This window comes from Rousettus aegyptiacus, unplaced genomic scaffold, assembly GCF_014176215.1.
Source record: "Rousettus aegyptiacus isolate mRouAeg1 unplaced genomic scaffold, mRouAeg1.p scaffold_m13_p_8, whole genome shotgun sequence".
Classification (NCBI taxonomy): domain Eukaryota; kingdom Metazoa; phylum Chordata; class Mammalia; order Chiroptera; family Pteropodidae; genus Rousettus; species Rousettus aegyptiacus.
The window spans coordinates 9440657-9464599 of NW_023416311.1; the positions used below are offsets into that span (position 1 = coordinate 9440657).

Sequence of the window (23943 nt, forward strand, 5' to 3'; positions counted from 1 at the left end):
GGGAATATAGGATAGATAGCATATGTGAAATAGTTAAAGGATACCATATATACCATTTCAGTTAGATAGATGCTTTGGGTGCCTGGCCATTCCCTTTGTCCTTTTTGTACTGCAACTTTGCAAGCGAGCATTTCGAAGACTCATCTAGATTGATAACAAATTGATAACACTCGCTTTGCTCTTCCGTCAATAAGGAACCTTGGTGCAGTTGACCGTGGAACCGTGGAAAGCACCAGTGGTGCGCTGGAGAGGAGTCCGCAGAGAAGCCCACGTGGGCCAGCATTCATGTTCCTCTTCCTTTGTTTGTTGGCTGCCCTTCCACTGAGGCGTGCAGGCTGGCCTTTGGCGGCGTGGGACCCCATGCTGCCAGCCAGAGTAGAGAGTGCCTGTGAGATTACAGAAGTTCTTTGTGTAGCTAATTAGGATTCTCATAAATTGCTCTGAGCCATTGGAGGAGTTGCTAATATTCTCAGTACTGCCCTTGTCCAGCTTGCCAGCTTAATGTCTTTGGGCTGATGTCCAAGTCTTAGGGACAGCTGGACACCCTGCAGCTTGGGTGGGGGTGACTGCCTAGGCCTCCTCTCCAAGGATGAACACATTCGTGAGCGGGCTTTACAGCCCGTCTTCTTAGGGCTGCCTTGAGAAGGAAATGGCAGTGTAGGTTGTGGAAAGTGTTGAAGGCCCCCTCACTCCACAATATTTTCTCCATTCACCTTTCTACAGCATCTGAAACTCTCCATCCGAAGTCTTTTTTTTCAGTAAACATTGACTTTTCCATGCAACCCCTTTAAAAATGGGGTTCCTTCTTCTTTCTTCTCCCAACCCCTTTTCTTAGTTTGACATTAGCTCACATGCCCCTCCATGAAGACTTCCTTAAAACCTGCAGTCATAAACTAGATACCTTGTAAACTCCTTTAGCTCCATGCTTATGGCATTTAGCAAAGCAAACAAGTGAAGGGGTAACCTAGAAGGTTCTATACCTCCCTACCCATATGTCTTTGGGCAAATCAATTTCTGAGTTTCAGTTTCCTCATCTTTAAATCAGAGGTGTTTACGGGTTAAGCATGAAAGCAAGCATTAAGAAAATAGCCCAGTGCTTGGCACATATTAGATGCCTACTCATTGCTGACCTTTCTCTGTCCCCTGGGCCACTGCAGTACACTACATTGTAAGTCCCTTGAGGGCATACACTGTCATGCCCATTCTTGTCACCTTTCCCTCCCCTAGGACTCACTGCCAAGCCTGGTACACAGTAGGTGTTCAAATTTGTTGAATGAATGAATAAACAAATTAATAGGTTGGAAAATGCTACAGGTATACTTTACTTTTTTTTAAATTAGATTTAAGTATACAGTACATTGGTTAGACATCTATATAGTTCATAAAATGGTCCCCCCAATTGCTCCCTCCCTTCTCTGTCCCTCCGCCTGGCCAACATATTAATGCTAGCTGCATTCCCTATGTATAGCGTCCCACCCCCATGACCATCAGCCACTAATTTGTACTTCTTTAACCTTCAGCTCATTCTCCCAGCCCCCCAAACCTCCTCCCCTCTGCCTGTCACCAAATCGTCCACTATATTTGAGTCTGTTTTTGATTAGTTTTGTTCTTTTCCTTAGATTCTGCATGTAAGTGAAATCATATGGTATTTATCTTTCTCTCTTTGACTTAAATACCTTCTAGGTTCATCAAGGCAATATCTTTTTCCATCCTCTTCCTTTTAGTCTGTGTATGCCTTTTAATCCGAAGTGAGTTTCTTGTAAGCAGTATGTAGGAGTTTTGTTTTCTTAGCCATCCATTCGCTCTGTCTTTTAGTTGGAGCTCTTAATTCTTTTCCATTTGAGGTGCTTGTTGATAGGAACATAGTTGTTACCATTCTTTATTCCTGCTTTGATACATGTTTTTTCTTCTTAAAGAAGTCCCTCCAACATTTTCTACAACACTGGCTTGGTGGTGATAAATTCCTTTAGCTTATTTTTATCTGTCCTTCAACTCTAAATGATAGCTTTGCTGGATAAAATATTCTTGGTTGTACTACAGGTTTGCTTTTGCAGGGCTTATTCCATCAATCAAATATCTTCTTTAGTGAAGGGGATGCTATTTTCTTTCAGAAGGACATTAGGTGTCCCTAGGGAGAGAGACACGGGAGTTGATCACTAAATCCCTGTTCAATATGACAATGTTCCCCGTGAGCCTCATGATCACTGTGAGCCAGACAGCTCCCCCACTGTCTAATCCGTGTGCAATGATGGTCCAGATCCCTGCTTTACTTACTCTTTTTAACACATCCTCTGGGATGCATATCACCGGCAAAATTATTTATTTCCTCGTTTTTAGAACTGGAGCAGATCATAAATTCTTACTGAGTTTGTGTTTCATGATCAAGCGAGTAAACAAGAAAAAGAGGTTGGCAAACTGTGGCCAAAACTATGGCGACAGCCCAAATCCAGCCACTGCCTGCTTTTCAAAATAAAGTTTTATTAAAACACAGCTACATCCATTCATTCAGACGTTGCTTCTGGCTGCTTTCACACTGCAATGACAGAGTTGATTTGTTGCACCAGAAACTGTTTGACCTGCAAAGCCCCAAATATTTATTGCCTGGCCTTTCTAGAAAAACAGTTATAGCTGTTGGTCTTAGACTGTCTGGAGAAAGACAAGGATAGATAAGACTTAAAATTGTAGGTTATCCAGCTCTCCTAAGGGAAGGGAAAAGAACAGGGAAACAGGAAGGAAGGAGAGAGAAAGAGGAAGAGATAGGAAAAACAGAGGAGGAAAGGGAGAGATGAGGAGGCAAAGAAAGGAAGGAGAGGAGAGATCAGAGAGGTGTGTGCTGGGTGACCAGTCAGGCAGGAACCAGCCTGGGCACCTATGGAGCAGGCCGGGTTTGTTCTGCTGAGCAGTTAGCCATGTTGCAGATGAAACTGAGGAGGTCTGAGAGGATCAACTGACCCATCCCAGGCCTGTGGTGAAGCAAGGTACAGACCACTGGCTGACTCACCCTCGCCTCGGAGATGTCTGATCTTTCTCCCGCTGGCTTCCCCTGCCAGCAGCTCTTCGTGACATACGTCCGTGTCCTCAGATGACTCAGCGACATCCTATTGCAACCAGCATCCTTGGCCCACTTAAAGAGATAAATTCCAAAACAAGGATGGGGAGGTTGGGGGAAAGGAGGTGGCAAGAATCTGAGAACCCCTTCGAGAGGAAGAGACAGTTTTCCATGTCTCTAAGTGGAAGTTTCAACAGCTGCCGTTATCGCTGTTGTTTTATAGACATTTATAATAATAGGTAATCCTTCTGGAGGAATAATTATGGGTCACAGAATAATCTCAGTCCTTATATGTCTTAATCATTTTGTCCTCACATTGATTAAATGGCATGAATTATGATTATTAATCTCAGTTTACAGATGAGGAAACCAAGTCACAAGTAAGTTAAGTAAGGCGTCCAAGCTAATAAGTGGCAGACCTGAGATCGCGTCCCAGGCAAGCCGACTCCAGGGCCTTTAACCATTATGCAATATCACTCCTTTCTCTGCTACAATCTTCATTGGCATCTCATAAGGCAGGTTCTCTCATCTGAAAAAGGGCAAAGCTGTATTTAAATTCAAGTCGGTCAGAATCCAGTGTGCCTTCTTCTCTCACTGAAGGAATAGCATCAGTCCCCTTGCAGACAATGCCAGGCAAAATAACTCAGCGAGGTTGAGGGCGAGCGGGAAAAGTGACCTACACTTTTTTCCATTTTTCTACGAAGAAGGAGACTCGTCCATGCCCTGGGCCTCTGCACCGTGGGAACAAGCTCAGCCTAATTTTTGAGATCATTCAACCCTGGCAGTTAGGGGAAAACTCAGGACCCAGAAGCAAGAGATGAGAAGGAATGAAACAAGGACAGAATGTAATTAAGAGGAGTCAGATGTTTGGCCCCGATGTGGGCTCGCAGAGCAGCCTTTGCAGGTTCACAAAGACCCATTCCGTTGCCTAAATTGCTTGTTCCCCACAGAGCTCCTCCGAGCTGCATAATCTCCAGCATTTCAGAACGTTATTGTTCCTTGCTAACCATGCTTTAATCACATTGAGACTTCAAGGCCAAAACACAGTTTGGGCTGAGCTAGGCTAATCTGTAAATCACGAACTTGCAAGTCAAGTTGGCAAAGATGAGGTGCCATTTACAGAGCCCCCCAATTCATTCACCCATTTGGTCATTCATTCATTTATTCTCCATGTAAACAGTCATTCAACAAAGAATAACCAAGCAACTTCGAAGCTCCAGGTGGTAGGATATAAAAATGACTGAAGATTCCCCCTCTATTGTCCTTGACAGTTACCTTACTTATAAAGATGCTTGTGACATTTCTATGCCCATCAGACTCAGTTGGGAAGTCTGCGGAAAATATCTCATTTTCAACCCCCTGGGGCATTTTTACATCCTCTCTGAGTTATTTTAATACACAATAAGATTTCAGAACCACTCTTTAGAATAGCAATATTTAGCATTCAGAAGCATTTCTTCTCTGGCAAGTACTGGATACAAACGTCAGTTGCCAACAGGTCACTCATTTGGAGGTCCATGAAGTTGGATCTTCACCCTGTTTTTTGTTCATCCTCCTCCTCTCAGGGCTGCCATATTCAGAGCCCTTGACGACTGTGAAAACCTGAGGAATAAATGGTGTGGAACTTGTAAGCGTCCACCTGCCCGGTGACCACAGGAAGGAACAGAGATGTTGGGGGAGGGGGCTGCGAATGGCAGAAGCAGTCAAATAGGCTTTCATGTTAAGCTTTCTCATTCAGGAAGGAACAAAATAGACATGAAAGTGTCTGTTGCTTGCAAAGATTTCGTTTTCATGTAATAACAGGGTTAACATAAAGCAGGCAAGACTGAAGGGCCCACACTTAGGCGGACGATGAGCCAGTGCTTTCATCAGTTAAATTCATCTGGAACCAGGTTTGGACTCTCGATGGCTCTGCTGATCCCTTACACACGTGGACATGGTCCCATTCGGAACCACCAGCGAAGTGTGGCGATGGGTCAACTGAGTCTAACTTTTCCTGTGATTTCATTATTGTTTCAACTCCATTTAAAGATGACTTTAAATGCACAGAAACCTCATTTATATACAAAATAGCAGCTTTGATGATACAGACCCAAAGGGGGTGATTAATGATCATTTTGATGACCCAGCAACTGTCGCCTCCTAGAAACTAAGACCTAGAAATGAAGTCCAGGGCAAACTACTCACTTGGAAATGGAATCTTTTTTCAAAGGAAGAAACTGTCAGTCTGAAGCATAGTTTAGCAATAAAGGGCTTTACTGCTTCTCCATTGGCCTGTGACCAGATGGTACCATGAAAATTAAGCTTGTTTATCTCCCTCCTAATTTTAACTGGAGACATATTTGGAATAATAATGGAACGGTACTTACTTAAGAAACAGATAAAATCCATAAATATCCCGGAGAGCCATCGACTGTCCTCTGAGTTAAAGCCCCCAGGATTTTCACCTGCGTGAGTTTGAAGTGAATGCCCTCGCGGGCCTCTCGAGTCCCACAGCTGCAGTGTTTATTACCAGTCTGTCACCAGGATTAGAACAGGGCTGCAGTTCCAAACTCACGCCTGACAAGCAGTGAATCGCTCAGACCAGGGAACAGTCAAATGTCAAGAGAACCATCAAAGTTGGAATGAGACATAATGAATGGTTTGCTGGTAAGTCAAATGCTGATGTCACAGAAACTCATGCAGGATTTACAGGATGGATGAACAGTGGCCCCAAATTCCTCCTTTTACACACTTTAGTTTGAAAAGCAATAGAACATACATATGAAAGCACTCAGATGTGCTACCTTTACATAACTGTTATATATATATATACACATATATATGTACATGTGTATAAATATATATACATATACAGATACAGATACACACACACACACACACACACACACAGAGAGAGAGAACCTTCTGGTTCTTGTTACTTGCAGACACATTTCTTTAATTATTGGTTATGTACACTTTTATATTTCACTTCTTTCACTTACCAGTAGATTTTAAACATTTTTTCATATTGTTACATAATCTGGTCCTCAACAATTATCTTAATCTTTTCATAAAATGTCATAATCATTAAACCATATGTCATTTTCTTAACTATTATTTTTTCGCTAGTATAGATAATGACGGAAAGAATATCTTCATGACTATTTTTTTCTTTCAAATTGTCTATTTGTAACAAACTCTTAAATGTAGAATTTGAAAGGTTAATGGCTATAAATATCTCTGAGTCTTTATTTGTAATGTCATATTAATGCTCCAAAAGTTTGTTCCCATCTGAAAGTACTACTAATAATGAATCAGTGTACCACGTTTAAAATAATCTAGCAGTGTTGAGTATCATGGTTCTTTTTGCTATTTAAGAAGGTGCAGTGAACTATCTCAGAGTTGCCTTGATTTGAATTCTTTGAATACAAGTGGAAGTTGGGGGAGGGGGAATGTGAGTTGTCTTTTCATCTTTTTTGACCATTTAACTATTTTTACATATAAATTTTAATGAACATTTTATATATTTTAGTAATTTGTTAAACCTTTAGTTATAATATTTCACACACAAAAAAAAAAGTCATAAATGTAGCAGCACGGGGTGTAGCTAAGAACAGAAGCTTTGGGTTCAGGTATAAGAAATGATCTTTACTTGCTCCGTGACCTTGGGAAAGTTACTTAGCCTTTTTAAGGGTCAGCTTCCTCCTCTTTCAGTTAGGGATCGTAATGGCGCCAACCTCACCAAATTGAGTGGTTTGAGAACAGCTCAGTGTAGTACCCACCCAATAGGTATCATAGATGATAACAGTAGAATTTCCTTAAATTGGGATTTATTCTTGTTCACATATTCATAGTTTTTTTTTTTTTTTTGATCATTGTTTCCGTTTTTGACTGCTAAAATCAGGACTCTGCTAACTATGGCATACATTGGCCCTTCGCCTATTTTTGTAAATAGTGGTTTATCGGAGCGCAGACACATCTGTGTATGTCCTGTGAGTGCCTGTGGCCGCTTTTGTGCTGTCAGGCCGGGGTTGAGCCGTTGTGACAGAGACCATATGGTTCCTAAAGCTGAAAATACTGACTGGCTAGCCCTTTACAGGAAAAGATTGACGACCTCTGGCTTAAATTATAAAAGTAGAACATGTATTTTGAAAAAAGTAATTCCAGCAATATGGATGAATTTAATATGGTCCATGCCCCTTTGTCCTTTAAGACTCTTTGTCCTTTGTTAAAAAAAAAAAAAAAAAAGTTCATATTTCATATTTCTAAAAGACTGTTTCTTTTTTTTTATTTTTAGAAAGACTGTTTCTGTCCACTTTCCTTATTATTTCTTCTCTTGACCCCCACAATAGAAGAACTCCTTACACCTCTATTAATCCACTCTTATTCATTCTCATTGCCTTTTGTAAATTAAAACATACATACATTATATTTCACAAATCTCAATGTCCAATTAGTTTTAGACAGCTGTATGATTGCCACACACATCCAGATCTAGAACAACCAGTACCATAGAAAGCTCCCCCACGGCCCCTTCCAGCCAATTACCACTGCCTCCCCCCCAACCCCCCCAAAAAGTAGCCACTACTCTGTCCTCCACGAGTATGGATAGATTTTTTTTCCTACCCTTGAACTTCAAGTAAATGGTGGAATTATGCAACATATATTCATTTGTATCTTTTGTGGCGTTAATCTACATTCATGCCTGTAACTGTAACTCATTGCTTTTCATTACTGCATGGCATTCCATCACATGAATATGCTGCAGTTTATTTATATACATTGCAGCACATTCATATAAAGAATGATGGACATTTGCTATTGATGGACACTTTTTGTTACTTCTCGTTTTTGTCTTCTTTGAACATCCTTGCACATTCTGAGTGCATGCAGGCATTTTATTGTCGGGGAGTAGATCTAGGGGTGAAATTGCTGGGTCATAGAGCACGCTTCAGTCAGGACTTCCAGTTTACATTCCCAGCTGCACTGCATGTAGTTCCTCTGACTGCTGAGTGCCCTGTTTCTACCTGTTGGGAGAGAGGTAAAACAGGCTCATGTGACGACTCCAGGTGTGTTCCTCAGTGGCTGTGTGGTTGGATGGTGTCGTAGGATCGTAGAGACCCAGACCAGATTCCTTCTCCAGCTTTCGTATCTCATGACGTTAGTTCCTCTAACTTGACCTCAGTAGCATCGCTAGTAGAAGGGGGCTAGAGTGCTGTGGCGTCTGCCCACGAACTTTCCCGAGTTGGAATCTGAATGTAACCACTCCCCTGTCCCCATGTGCTCTCCCATGCATCCCTGGCCACGGCCTCACCCCCATCTGGGACTTCTGAGTTGAGATAAGAGGGAGGAGGCCAGAGGAGAACCAGCACCCCCATTTTCCCCTTCCCGTTCTTCTTCCTTCTTGTCTTTCTCTCTTCCTCCCTCTTCCCTCTCCCCTTTTCTTTCCTTTCCGCTTTCTCCTTCTCTTTCTCCTCCATGCCACAGCAGAGTCTTGAGTGCCCATTAAGCCCCCTGCACTGTCCTCGGTGATGGGAAACGCAGATAAAATGGACAATGGAGGTGCTCCTTTTGCTTAAGGTTTTAGTCTCAGGAAGCTTGTTGACAGCACTTCAATTAAAAAAAAAAAAAAAAAAAAGGACCTGAAAGGTGGTGACGTCATTTTCCTTTTGCTGAAAGGAAGAAGGTATTTCTTGGCATGGGATGTGGAGCTACTGCTATCCTTTTTTTTTTTTTTTTCTTACATCCGTAGCCTTTTAAAACACAGGGATCCTTTTCTGATATTAAAATGTCCTCACTTTCTTACACAGTGAGTCACAGAACTTTGAGGACTATTGGCTAAGGACGTATGCAATGTCAAAAGGTTACTGTGAATTCATTCGTGCTCACACATGCATATGCCTTTTAAGTCGTAGCAGCTTGACCAGCTCTGTGTGTGTGAGACAGATTGGTTAAGCAGACTCCAGAAGTGCTCGTTATACACAAGATTTCCTGGACTTCTTGCAATTTTTCTGCAGTCTTAGTCCAGAGAATCATTTCTCACCAACTCCACCCTCTAATGGAAAATCGCGACCACGTGCATTGTTTGATGTTTGATAGAGATGCCCAGTTCTCTCTCCCCTTTGTCTTTTTTTGTTCTTCAAGAGACACAGGTTGAGAACCTGTGTGCATAAGATTCCCCAACTCCAAACTGCACAGTGGATCATGTGGCCTATGAAATCCCAGCCAGATGGCGACAACCCACAATGCATTCTGCAGTACTTGAGCTCCATCCACAGAGCAGAGACCTCAGTTAGAGGTGGAACATTTACACCACAGACAGCCTGTCTCTGCATCTAAGTGGATACATTTAAGCCTAGCCCTATTTTTATTTTGGTTTTGTGACTTCTCAGCATTATACAGAAATGGAATATTCTAGCATTTAAATAGGGGAGCGTTATCTTCCAAATTTAGTCTATTTGTGTCCAGACTCTCATACTGTTTTTCTCCCCTGTCCCCTACCCCACACCAAGGGTATTCTTTCCTCTCCAGCAAACTGTTCAGTGACCCCAAAAGATCATGGATACAGAGGTCCCAGGTACCAAATGCTATTATTTCCCAATCCGAGGTCACCTGACTTAGATTTAAGAGTTTAGAATTAATGAAGCTAAGGCTCCAAGGTCAGTGATCAGATGGTTTGGCTGACCTTACTTTGTTTCAAGGCCACAGACTGCATCCCAGATCTGACCAGCGGCTCCCTTCCAGGGCAGCTGAGCATGGAGTAGAGCTAGCCTCAGCCCTGCAGACCCCAAGCTGTCCTCCCTCAGTGGTCGAATCTGTTACCAAGAACACGAGCCTGCTAATGGCGGTGCCCTAGATTTTCTACAAAGAAAATTGTTCCTTTGCCATTTCCAATTCTGTTCAGGCCTCTGAGAACCCCCGAGTTCTCAGTCCCTGGCAAGACATGAAACAAGGCTGAAATGGGGTCAGTTCCCCACTTGGTGTTTACAGCAAACCCTGTGGGATCAGCGGGAACGTCACCGTGACGTCTTCCGGCTGTAGATGGAAGTCAGTTCCCTGTGGGGAACCACCAGCCTCTGTTGCTAGGACCTTTGCTTAGAACTCACCTGTGCCCAGAGTCAGCCTTGATTTCTGGGTTCCAGAAACGATTCTTGACCCCTTTTCTGCGACCTCATAGATTCCTCCCTCTCTTGGGCTCTTGCTGATCCTCAGATCAGCAGATCACAGGCTTATCAAGGAAAGAACTCTTGTGTCATGTTTAATCAACACACTTTGAGGGATCCACCCTCTGTGAGCCAAGCCCTGCAGCAAGGACTGGGATACAGGATGAATAAGACAAGACTCCCACCCTGAGTAAACTCACTTCCCGATGCGGAGGATGTAGAAGTGATCCATGATTGTACTCTAGCCCCAGAGAGTCTCTACTGATGAGCTATCCCGATGTCATGGAAGGAGAAACTGTGTTCTCTTACCAATGTCCCAGTGCATTCAGAGAAGACTTCCTGGAGATGGGGAGCTGAACCCCAGATACAGCCATTGCCGAGCATTCGGCACGATACCATGCGGCTGGTATCTCCAGAGTAATCGTCATGGGCACTGGTAACGTTGATGACAACTTACAGTAGATCCTCGTCATCAATTTTTTACACATGGGTTTCTCCCAATCATTTATTGCAGATCCTGCGAATAGAATTTAGTCTGCAGGCTCTGCCCGCCTCCGAGACCAGAACAGGACTCTTGATAGCAGTTGTGTTATTGGGATAGAACTTCTTGGTCACCTTCCTCCACACCATAGCACCATGGTTCAAATTCGCCATCAAATTGGACATCTGTAACAGCCTGCCTCACATTACGTGTGAGGAGACACCGGGTTTCCCTGGACAGCAGCTAAAGAATCTTGGGTCCACCAAGCATACAGCTGGTCTCATCCAAGGGCCCCAATGTTCCCATAATACCCCAAATTCCTTAGCATGAAAGCTGAGTCCTTTGCCATGGGCCCCTGCCCTTCAGGCTCCTCCTTTGATCTCTTCTTCCTTCTCCAAAATCCTGAACAATTCTCAGATCTCAAAACACTCCATGTTTCTTCCTGCCTCCAGCCACATGCAAATTCAGTCATCTCATTTTGCCATAATTACTGGTTTGCGTGAATGTCTCTCCTACAGGACTCTGAGCTTATAGAGGCTGATGACAATGTGCTTTCTGTCTCTGTATGAAAATATAGAGATGCCAACCGTGCCCTCAGTGCTTTAGAAATGTTTTTTCAGTGAATGAATGAATGAATGCATGAGGGAGTAAGGCAAAACCAAATGAAGTCTTCAGAGAACCAAAAGCCATCAGTTTCCTTGACTACAGGTGAAACAGAACATCAAACTTCACTTCTCAAAACCACACACTATTTCTTTCTGAACCATCACTGCCTAAGATCAGGTGCTTTGGCCAGAAACCAAGGGAGAAAATATGTAGATGTGTGCCTGCAAGGGTGTATGCGTGGGCTGGCTTTAGATGTGTTTCAGCAAATGCTCAGGCCCTGGGTAAAGCCTAAAGGGTATAGGTTCAAAAACAGACTTTTTTACAACCGACCTCGGGGGAGAAACGCTCAGAAAGTCTGAAGGCTAGTCAGTCACATTGCATGCTGTAAAGTCCTGACCCGAAGCAACCCCCTTGGCACTCAGACAGTCTCACTGAAGGAAGAAATCTAATCTGAAAAGCGACTACAGCCCCCGGGGAGGCGAGGAGAATGAGTCTGAGGACAGAATGAGGAACCCGATTTCTTTTACTTTGGACACAACGGGTTCGTCTTGGAGGGCTAAGCCTCCTCTCCGGACAGGCATCCCTGGACTCATAGACTGCATGAGTTGGGAGGCACAAGAAGGGGCATGTGCTCCACCCCACAGCACCTCACCATCCCCCAGCTTTATGGCTCTGGGCAGGAAACAGTGTGATCTCCGGCAGTGCTGGCTGTGTCACGAGTGTGTGCCAGGCGCTGTGTGCGTGCAACCTCACTGAATCCCAACCAAACTCCTACGCGGTAAATGCCGTGTCCCACATTTGGTAGCTGTTAGCACCGGAGCTCAGAGAGACCGAGCAAGTCCCTTAACCGCTCTGTGCCTCACCTGGAAAATGGGCGTGATGAGAGCACCGGCCATGTTAAGTCGACGTGAGGGCGGCATGGGTTGACTTTCGGAAATTTTAGTGCCTGAAGCAGCATAGAATTTATGTAACTTTGTGAAACAAAAGAATAGGAAAAGAGATAAATGAACGGACGAGTGGGCAGGCAGGTCAGAGGAGCACCGGGAACCAGATCCAGTGGGCGGTCAGTGTTGGAGGTGGGCGTGGAGTGCGGGCCGTCTGATCCTCACACTACCTCCTGCAACTCTCTGGACCTTCTAGGATGATTCGACATGCTCCCCACACCCGCAGGAAAGTCCTTCCTTTTCGTAGCTCTTTCTAGCATTTTCTACCTGAAACATTCTTCCTCGCGATCTGCCAGATGGTGCCCGCTTGAACGTTCGTTCATTCCTTTATGCATACCGGAAGGAAACCCATGGTTTCTAGCTTGTGAGTGAGTGGATGGAGAGATGCTATGAGACGCGTTCTCACGTGGGCCCGCACCGTCTGTATCCTTTCTGCGCAGGATCTGCTCTGCCCGGTTCTGTCCATTTCACGCAGCCTCTCGCAGCTTTGTCAAGTTGCTAATGGAAGCGAGTCTCAGACGTACGTGCAGTGCAGTCTCAATTATCCTCGCCTGTTCCCTTTTAGATTTTACATCTTTTTGGCTCCTGCCTCTTGAATCCCCGCCACTCTGCCTTTTAGCTGGCGACACTGGGAACAGAGAGCGTTGCGATGCCCCTGCTGTGTGTTCTGGACTTCACAGCCTTCCTAGGGATGAGACAGAACTCAGAGGCTGGCCGAGATACCTGTGGCTGGCAATGCCTTTTCCCACTGAAGACAGATATAGGAAGAACTTTTGAACAGGTGTAACTTTCATGGACGCAAAGGCATTCTCAAGCGCACATGAGCTTCCTGTCATTAGAGGTATAAATAGGGAGAGAGCTCTCAGCATCAGACGGGGACCGGTGCTTTCAGGTGGAGGGAGGAAGACCACAGGTGCCTGTCCGCACACCCAAAGCTGCCCCGTCTCCCCCTGCTCCCAGGGGAGCTCTCAGCTTGTAGCTTCCCAGCAAGAAGGAGAATGCTGCAGGAAAGACATTGAACTGTCCCATTTAGCAGCTTCAGTTCATAAGATCACATCAACAAAGATCACGGCCTCTTTGTAATGGAGAAACTGACAGTGGAAGAAACATCATAGGGCTGCTCCTTGGAAAAATGACATCTGCTGCTTTATTCTAGCTGAGGACATGCATACTTGTAGCCTCTTACTCTTCAGTCCACTGCAAGCTCCCTTTTGCTCTGTATTTCCTCCATTTACATGCAACAAAAAAATTACCCGACAGATCTGAACATTTTTGCAGTGCTGCCCAATTTCAGCCTGGGGATGGAAGGAAAGAAGCAGAAAATATAGATTCAGAGCTTAATATGTGCTGTAGGCCACGAGAAATATCAAAATCATAAAACATGGTCCCTGATCTCCCTCAAGAAGATTACAATATACTTGAGTAAATTAAAAATGAAATAAGAGAGTATTTGAACTACAGTTCAGTACACTGGTAGCAGAAGGCCATGAGGCAGGAAATGATTAACTGGAAAATGGAACACGCTGTAATTGGTATTGAGAAACGTGCGTTTTGTTCTCCTTTCGGGATGCAGGTCGGGTTTACCAGTTGCCTCATTCAAAGAAGGTGTTTGGGCGGAAGGCAAAGGAAAAATCTTTACATTTACATCCTGAAAGGAATCAAGATGGTGTTTCTTACACCCAGACTGACCCTGTTACAACCACACAAACGTGGCTGTCTTTGGGACAACTCCCAAAAGGAGGATGTGCTGGTGATTCGACCAAACATGGCGGTGAAAAGACCCATTTGTGATGCCCTCACAAACCCCAAAAAGAGGGGGCACGTCAACAGCACGCTGCATTTTTGAAGGAGTGACATCGGAGGCTGTTAGAAGGAAAGAGCTAAAATCGAGCTATCTCTTCCCATCACTTTGCCTGCACCGCTGATTAACCAGCAGCCTTCCTTGTGGGTGAAGAACTTATCAAGGGGTCTATTTCCTGTTTTTTTCCTTCCATAAACATGGATGCTGTTTAAATCCTGAATACAAAAGTTATACAGACATATGTGGTTGCTGTACGGTGGAAAACCAAACTGATATGAGACCCCTTGTGCCACAAGCATATTACAGTGCAGGACACACACACACACACACACACACACACACACACACACACACACTCGTACAATACACAGTCAAGGTCAAAAAAAAAAATCCTTAGGTGCCAGAAACAGAGGGAGATGGGATCTTCTCGTGGTACTTTTCAGCCGAGCTGTGGCAGCCTAAGGGGACATAAGCAGTGGGGATGGAGACTGGGGCTTGAGCATCCACGTGGGGGCCCCGAATCATGCAGAGAGTAGGTAATTGTACCACTGCATAAACCCGAGACCTTCAGTGAGTCAATGCATCTGTGAAAAGGAGATTAGAAAAAAACTGTCCATCAAAGCAAAGAAAGTACAAGAAGGCTTGCCATCTGTTTGAAGCCGTGAGTGAGAAATTAAAACTCAGATGACTATTGAGGTCTAAACGTATACTATTTAAATAGTACAGTAATAATAGTAAAGATATTTTTCTTATGAAAGTTGGTACCTTGAAAGTCCCTGGAACCATGGCGGAGGCAAACCCACAACCGTGCTGTAGGGACATTTCTGTAGCCCAATGTGCTTGGGAGTCCCATGGGATTTGGAGGGAGAACAAGTCTACTGAAGATCAGCTCGTAATCAGAAGTTGCACATATCACAAGGAAGTAATTCACCATGAGAGCTACACACACAACAGACATAAGATTGCGAACCCCAAGAACTAAGGGGGTGGGGGTACAGGGTAGAGAATTATCTGAATGACTGTAGATTTGAAATCATTAAATGGATAAAAGTTTTAAAAATCATAACAAAAGCGTAGGACATTATGATAAAAAGAACAGGCAGAACTTAGAAAGAGCCAACTGAAAGTCACTTAAAATAGGTGAAAATTGAAACACAAAGCTGAATGTTACTAATGAAAGAATAAATGAACTAGAAAATAGATCTGTGGGAATCATCTATCTGCAGGACAGATAAAGGGATAGAAAATATTGCAACAAAGTTAATGACCTAGAAGATAGAATGAAGAAGTCCAGAATATTTTGAACAAATGTTTTAGAAGAGAAAGTGGGATTATTATGTCATTAGGGACTTGCTGATGAAAACCCACCTTATTAGAATATAAAATATAAAACACTGATCGATGTTGGCGAGAACTGGACAACAGAAACTCTCAATCACTGCCGGTAGGGATGTAAATGGTACGGCCACTTTGGAAGATGGTTTGGTGGTTTCCTACAAAGCTAAGCATCGTCTTACCATACAATCCAGCAATATACTCTTAGGTATTTACCCCAAAGAGTTGAAAACTTATATTGCCACAAAAACCTGCTTGTGAATATTTATAACAGCTTTATTCTTAACTGCTAAAACTTGGGAGCAACCAATTTGTCCTTTAATAGGTGAATGGATAAATGAACTATACATCCGTGTAATGGAATATTATTCATTGATAAAAAAAAGAAATAAGCTATCAAGTCACAGAAAGGCGTGGAAGAACTTTTAAGTGCATATGATTAAGTGAAAGAAGCCTGTCTGAAAAGGTTGCATAGTATGGGGTTCCAACTATATGACATTTTGGAAAAGACACAACCAGAGTCAGTTAAAAGATCAGTGGTTGCCAGGGTCGGGGATGGGGCATGGGGACAGATGACTGGTTGGAGCACAGGGGAGTTTCAGGGCAGTGAAACTATCCCGTGTGATACTGTAATGGCAGACACGTGACATCAAGCATCTGGCAAAGCCCACAGAACTGTACCACACCAAGAGTAAAACCCTAATATAAATTATAGATTTCAGCTCATAATGATGTATCAAGATTGGTTCATAAACTGATGTTACTGGGGAAACTTTGGAGGATGGGGAGAGGAAGTAAAAGGGAACAGTCTGTACTTTCTGCTCAATTTTTCAGTATGACTAAAACTACTCTAAAAAACAAAGTCTATTAATTAAAAAAAGAGAAAGATAGGATGGGAGAGTTGATAATGCAGAGCAACGATGGGTGATTTTTTCAGAATTAAAGTTATGAATCATCAGACTGAAGAATTACAGAGTCCAAAGCAGAGCAAATAAAACAAATCCGCATCTAGATTCCACACCAAAGGCAAAATAAAATTCTCGAAAGCAGTTAGAGAGAAAATAGAAATTACATAGCAAGTAATGACAATTAGCTGACTGCTAATAACACCTACAGTCTAGATCAGAAGAAAACTCATAACACCTTCAAAATGTCAAGGAATAATAATTGTTTACTTGGATTTCTATGTTCCACCAAATCAGCCAAGAGAGAGAATGAACCAAAAGCAATTCATGCTGATTTCACAAAACTTGAAAAAGAGAGCAATAGGAAAGCAATCATTAACTTCTTCAGAAGTGATCGAATAAACGTGGAGTATTTCCTTCATAGTTTTTACATGTCTCTTATTATATCTTAAAGATTCTGTATGCATATAATATAGTCCTGCCTTTCATTTAACATTGTATGTATCTTCTTTGATTTTCACTGTCCTCAAAGGATAGTTTTTAAAAGCTGAATTATAGTCTTAAGTGCTAGAGTTTAGTGAATTGCTAGGCAGTTAATATAATTGCTAGACATTTAGATCAGAGAATTTGCTCCTAAGTGGCAACTGGATAAAATGCACACAGAAGAGGGACAAAATCACGCTAAACTTGCCTAGTACCTCTTTTTTTCCCCACTGAAAACCCCACCTGCCTCATTAACTGCCCGCTGAAGTGGGGAGGTATTCATTTTGCAAGGGACCGTTCCAAGCCGGCTGAGACGTCTCTTTCCAATTAATGCTTTGCGCCTAAATTCACGGCTTGTGGGTGACTTTTTGCAATAATCTTGGATATTCTAAAGGCAGCGGAAAGGAGAAACTGATATATTTGAGGACAGCTGTGTGCCAGGCGCTACACTCAGGACTATGGCGAACGTGAACTCATATGATCCACGCCACAGCGCTAGGAAGTGTGTGGTATTACCATACCCATTTCACAGATGGGGTAACTGTGGCTCAGAGGTCACACAGCTAGCAGTAAGTGATGAAGTCATGACTGGATGGCAGGTCTTCCCACCGTCGCATGCTGCCGGTTTGTCCCGTGTTCCATTCCAGGCTTGGGTACGTGTTGGGGTTAGGGATAGAGAAAGGCAGGATGGGCCAAACATAATGACAATGACCAAAAAACCAACCAAACAAAACAACAGAAAGACTGTGCCAACCTCTCTATACATCATCTTATTTCATCTTTCTACAACAATATTAAATATATATTGTTAGCATTATTGTCTTCACTCAGCAGGTGAGTGCATGCAGAGCAGGAGAGCTCAGTGACCTAAGATGACACAGTCCTAAGCCACACACACGTCTGTCCCAGAGCAGAGGTGTCTGCCTCACATGCACGCAGTGCTCCTCACCGCCTGTGGGTCTTGTCTTCCGTCCAGGTGAGATGGAGGAGCTGGAGACCCTGTGGCTCACGGGCATCTGCCACAACGAGAAGAACGAGGTGATGAGCAGTCAGCTGGACATCGACAACATGGCGGGCGTGTTCTACATGCTGGCGGCCGCCATGGCCCTGAGCCTCATCACTTTCATCTGGGAGCACCTCTTCTACTGGAAGCTGCGCTTCTGTTTCACGGGCGTGTGCTCCGATCGGCCGGGGCTGCTCTTCTCCATCAGCAGGGTCAGTACCCGCGGCGGCGGCTTCCTGTGGCAGCGGCAGGTCCAGGAAGGCACAGGGCTTCCAGGGAGCCGGGGAGTCCCGACTCCTGGTCCGAGGGTCCGCACATCCTCTCCTTACCCACCAACCCTTCCTGGGCGTGTCGGAAAGGCATCCGGGTTGTGGGTGTTCGTAAGGCAAGGGCTGCCAACCCAGGTGACTATGGAAGCCAGAAAAAAAAGGCGAATCGGAGAAGCGGGCCGGGCGTGAGAAAAACAGCACAGGTGAGATGCAAAGTGGCCACTGAATCGGGGTGTCCCAGTGAGGGAGCAATGGAGAATGCAGGGAACAGTGAGAGATGGTATAATGCTCACCATGCCCACAGGGGCCATCCTCCTCAACGCCTGCCCCGTATTGTCTTATGCAAATTCAGGGCCGATACTATCAGGTCTTCTCCTTCGTAAAAGAGAAAGTAGTATTCCGATTTTATGTGCAGCCTTTCGATTTTTAAAGATTAGTAACAGATTCCATTTAAAACGAACAAACACACACACACACACACACACACACACAACATCATGCGGGCCAAACAAGGCTGTCTCTGGCCTCCATCCTCAGCACCCAGATTCGCTGCTGAAATGTTTACGCAGGATGTCGCGCGTATGCCTGTGTATTCCAGCAGCATGTGCCCAACGAAACATACTCTACACACAACGCCCTGCTGTGTGCATACACAGCCAGCAAAACCAGGGGAGCGCGTGCATCGCAACAGAGCCTGAAACGAAACACAGACATGAAGAACCATGAGAAAATGCACACACATCCGACAGAGAACACAGCACACGCATTCAAACCAACATATAGCAAGCCTGCACATGGTACCAGAAACGCACCCCGCGTGCTGCCCAAGATGGCATGTGCGTGAGTTGCCATACAAGGGCACAGGTGATATAATCCATCAGTAATGATAACAATCGCGGGAAATGGTTATATTTGTGCAGCACATATATGTGCCAGGTACCATCTAAGGACTCCATCTCATTTAACCTACAAAGCAACAATGTGAGGTCAGTACTGTTATTAGCTCTAGATTATAAATAAGGAAGCTCAGAGTTCTTAGGAGAATTACCCAAGGACGCACAGTCTTGGCGGAGCCAGGATTTGAATCTAGATGGTGTGACACCAAGCAGAGCCCACACTCTTACACAGCAACTAATCTCAAATACAAGCAACACGAGAGATCCGATATGATCATGCTACATAACATATGTACACATACAACTCATGTAGTATGTTTACATTAGTCAATACAATCTGGTCATTTACTTGCATCATAGGAAAAGCACATACAAGTGTTTACTCATCTTCCGACACAGTATGACATTATCTATCCATCTAATAATCGAACAGTCGTCTCTCTGGTCATCCATCCAGCCATCTATTTATGCATTTACTTACCTTGGAATTTTTTCACTCTGAAAGAATTTAATGAATTAGGATTTGAAACATGGTTAGAAAAAAATTTAGTTAAAAACATCTAATTTTATTAGCTAATGTTTACTGTTTTAAGAGGAATTTGTGTATTCTTAGCATTTGGTGATTTTAAGAACTTGGGAGATTCGGCAGGGCCCCGTTAGCCCAGTGCGGAGGGTTTATTTTTCTCCTCTCAGTGGTTCTCCAAACTCAGGTTCTGCGCAAGAACATATTTTCTAATCAGTTCGATGGCATCTAAACACACAGATTGCTTAAGAATAACAACATGCATGCATACATCTAGATATCATGCCAACTTTAAGCTAATTCTCTCTGCCAATTGCCAAAGGCTTTCCATATCTAAATGATTCTGAGATTATCGTGAGCACACGCACATTGTTGCATTTACTTATAAATCCTGCTTGGGTTCGGAAGAACGTTTCCTCTGCCTGGGATGCCGTTAAGGAAGCCAAGTTGACAGGATCATTATTATTATAAGAAGTGAACCGAATCTCTCACTCCTGTTCCAAGCATCTTGAGAAATGGGAGTGGAGGGGGACGGGCCACGCGGGAGCAGGCATTGCCCTGTGGTGGCTCAGCAGGCTGGAATTTGAACGCAGCCTCACCTCCCGAGGGGAGAGGGAACCCCTCATCCCATAGGGGCACCGAAGGGACTTCTGTGACCCTTTCCTGTACAGCATCAGTGTGCGATGCTGTACATACTCCTGGGACCCAGCCACTGTCCTCGAAGGCTGTAAGGAGTCTGCTCGAGCATTGAGCCTCCTTCTCCCCACATAAGAGTTGTCTTTTAAAATAAGTACAGCCTGATATGAATAGGAAGATTTCACGCTTAATGCACCTTTCTCATTCCGAATTCCCCTAATAAATACCTCCCTCATTGATTAGGGAACTCAGAATGGGTTGAGCCTCTGATGCTCTACACAGCGGGGCTTCTGGATTACTAAAAAAAAAAAATATATTCTTCCATTCTGACCGAGGGCCACTGCGTACCTCTAAAGCTCGTCTCACTGCATGTTCACACATAGGGCACCTTGCATGTGTGTTTGCGCTCACACGGCGCAGAGAACACACAGCGAAACAGAAGTGTCTTCATTGCGCACACACGATCGCTCTCTGTAACAGAACCTGAAGTGAGGAATCCCCAAGCAGAGCACCCACTTTGCTGCAAATGCAGGATCGCAGCCACATGACGAATTGTGCCCAGCGTGTAAACGAGAGCCTGGGCCAGCCCTGTTTCCTCCATCACCTCCGATCCTCACAACACCCGGCGAGGCCGGTGTGGTCACACCCACCCTCAGGAGGTAAAAACCGAGACCCAGTGGGTTAGAACAGGGCCCTTCGGGGTCCACTTTATGTTCCCTTAAAACACAGGGCTCTTCTCACTACGTCTCATGCCAGAAAAAGCACAAAAGAGGAACCTCGTGTGCGTGCGCAGCTTCAGGGTTTAGACTCCTCTCTAAGGGGCGTTGATGTTGGTCCAGGATGCTCTGAAATTCACCTGTACCCCAGGCAGGGTTTTCTGCACATAAGCCAGGTCTCTCCGTTACCACTTCCTCTACTTCCAGCTCGTTGCCCATCTAGACCCTAGATGTAAAGTTCCTGCCACACAGCTGACACACACAGTCCTCCCTCCGTGCGGGCTCAGTGTCCCTCAGGAAGCTCCTGGATAACTGGACCCAAATACAGACCTGAGACACGTGCTCCCCGGGCACTGCCGAGGGAGAGGCCAGAGCCCAGGGGAGTCGTTACGTGATGCTAGAACCAAAGTTGTCCCACAGCTGGGGCCTTCGTCTCGCGCTGCTCACCAGACCGCGCGCGCTTGCCTGCAGGACGCCCCCAGCTTTGGTTTGCTCTCCCTCTCGTGTAGAAAAACATATTCACTGTTAGCATCAAAAAGAATTGCCTCTGCCTCGGCTATCTGCCGAGGAATGGAAGGCGTGGCAAAGACAAGGACCGGGCAGAGGGAACCGTGGCTCCTTCCCAGTGAGCGCAGTGCGAGAGGCTCCTGACTCACCCCTGGCTGGGACCCGTGAGGAGAAGTCGGACGCCGTCTCAGTCTGTTCAGACCGAGTGGCTCATAAGGAACAGAAATGTACCGCGCACAGTTCTGGAGGCTGGGGGTCCGGGTCCAGGCGCCAGCCTCGTCGGGCCAGGGCCCTTCCTGATGCGCAGACAGCTGCCTGCTCACTGCGTCTTCACGTGGCGGGAGGAGTGAGGGAGCTCCCTGGGGTCCCCCAGCGTATGAACTGGGCAGGGACACAGACGTTGCATTCATAGCGGACCCTTCAGGGACCAGGCCTAGGCACCACGGCACTGAGGAGGACAGCGGAGCCGAGCCCCGGTCCTGAGACGACGCCGGGGCCCTCGGCGGGAGCAGAGCACATCGTCCAGCACAGCACGATGAACCACCATTGAGATTTTATCTGCGAAGCTGAGAGAGCCTCTGATTTCCACAGCCTGTAGAGTGTAGCGTGAACCTATGACTAACAGACAGGAGGAGAGAGGGGGAGAGAGAGAACTCTGTGGGGGCTCTGCGGCACCCCTGCCCCCCGGCTCGGGGCCGCCCCTCTAACCAGGAAGCTGCAGAGGCTCCCAGAGCAAACCTGCCGCAGTAACAGGCAGGGTGTGTTTTCTCGCACCTTCGGCACCGTGGGCAGCGTGTGCTCACGCTCGTGTGCAAGGAGAGAGGGCAAGGTGACAGCGAGGAAGGGCCCGTCGGGGATGCTGCAGCAGCTCGTGCGGCTCACCCTTCCTGAGCCCTGCTGTGTCGGGTGCTTTGCCTGCATTGTTTTACCCTGTCGCCCGCCTTAGGAGAGTGTATGATCCCCGTTCTACAGGTGTGGAAGTGGAGGCTCAGAAAGATGTAGTGGCTTATCCGAGGTCGCAGAGCCGAAAAGAGATGGGGCTGGGACTCACATCCAGTGGGTGTCAGGCCTCGGACTCTTCTCGTTGCTCTGTAATATGCACCCCGCCCCCAGCAGCCCATCTAGAAGATGGAATGACTCGGAGGACACGGTCTGTCATCAAAACCTGGGGTATTGAGGCTGAGTCTGTCATGTCGACTCCTTTCCGTGGCTTCACCAGGCAGATCTGCACCTGGAAACTGCCTTAGCTGTGTCACGTGAGTCCCAAGGGGTGCCAGGGATGAGAGAGAGCAGTCGGCAGCCATCCTCCCATCTCCTGAAACGTATCTCTGCTCCCTGACCCCTTCTGCAGGCCTCCTTCACCAGAGACGGCCAGCTCGGGGGGCTGCAGGCGGGAGCCCATCGCTCTGAGGGTGAAGGGGCGGAAGGGACTTCTCAGAACCTCTAGGGGGAGGAGGGGAGCTCGCCAGAATAAAAAAGCAAATTTAGGAAAAACAATTAAAACTACTGCTTTCATCATACTAACAATGGGAAGAAAAGGCACAGCTCTTGGCCGATTGACACCCTGATTTTACCCACAGAAGCACAGTCCCCCTAGGGCAGGGCAGGAGATGATTCTGTCACTAGGTTAACACGGAAGGTTCCGAGGCGGTGTGCCGTGTGAAGTGCGTGGTGCGTTTGACCACGAAGAATACAATGCCAGGGTCATGACCTCGGGGAGCCTTAGCCACGCAGCTTGGGGTTCAGAGAGTCGGAGAAAGAGAGGCTCAGACACAGAACCGTAGGCTTTTCTGTTGACCTCTCCTGGAAGGCCAGAGTGGCGACTCTCTAGAAAACCACAAGAAAAATGCAGCGGGGTCGAGGCTGTCACAGTTCCGTGAGCACCTCTGCGGGCTAAGCTCATCCCCGCCGTGGGGAACTGATGGAGCCGCTGTTAGCAGAGCCCACACTTAGCCACACGTGCTTTCCACGAGTTTATGCCAAAGTCAGCAGCGGCTGCCACATTTGCTTTTACAAACCCTTCTCGGGCTGACTCCCCGTCAGTCTTGGGAGGACCGGGTCAAATCTTGCAGGCTCGATCTGATCGTTCCCTTTCGGTACGGCTGCCGGAGTCTGGGGGCCGGTGTAGGAAAGTGGGGGAAGCAGACCACAATGTCGCTGATGCCCTTTGGCCTGTTACCGTCTCCCAAATCAAGAGCTCTTCCCTCGAGTTACTTTTAAGTAAAAATAAACGGCCGTTTTTAAGAATGGAAGAAAGCGGGGTGGCAAACAAGACGTTTAGAGACGTATAGCTTATGTTTGCGCTACCCAGGAGTCCCCGGGGTCACTCAGTCCCTGGATGGATTTAAACGCAGCTCACTGTGTCATCAGGACTCCGCTGACCCGAACAGCTAAAACCCAGCTCTCTGTTGAGCAAACTCACGTACCAACAAACGCACAGAGAATATATTGAGTGGGCTGAGCGAAAAGTTCGAGAGGGTGGCCGCAGGGGTTCGATCCATATCACGCCTCTCTAGCCCCTGGACCCTACTTTTCTATGGTGGATTCATGAGGATAATGTCCCCACACGGTGGCAAGGCTCATCCCCTGCAACTTCTCCTTCTGTCCTAGCATCCGTAGCTACCCCTCCAAAAACATCCGATTG

The 23943-nt window shown here is 45.9% G+C and overlaps 1 protein-coding gene across 10 annotated transcripts in view; it reads left to right on the plus strand.

Annotated features, from left to right (window-relative positions):
- The window catches only part of GRIN2A (glutamate ionotropic receptor NMDA type subunit 2A), a 522696-nt gene that overhangs the window by 490476 nt on the left and 8277 nt on the right, over nucleotides 1-23943 (plus strand). For all 10 annotated transcript variants that reach the window (XM_036225800.1, XM_036225809.1, XM_036225808.1 and 7 more), the window contains one exon: nucleotides 17726-17964. In XM_036225800.1, coding sequence (XP_036081693.1) covers nucleotides 17726-17964 — 239 coding nt within the window. The remainder of the gene's footprint in view (nucleotides 1-17725; nucleotides 17965-23943) is intronic.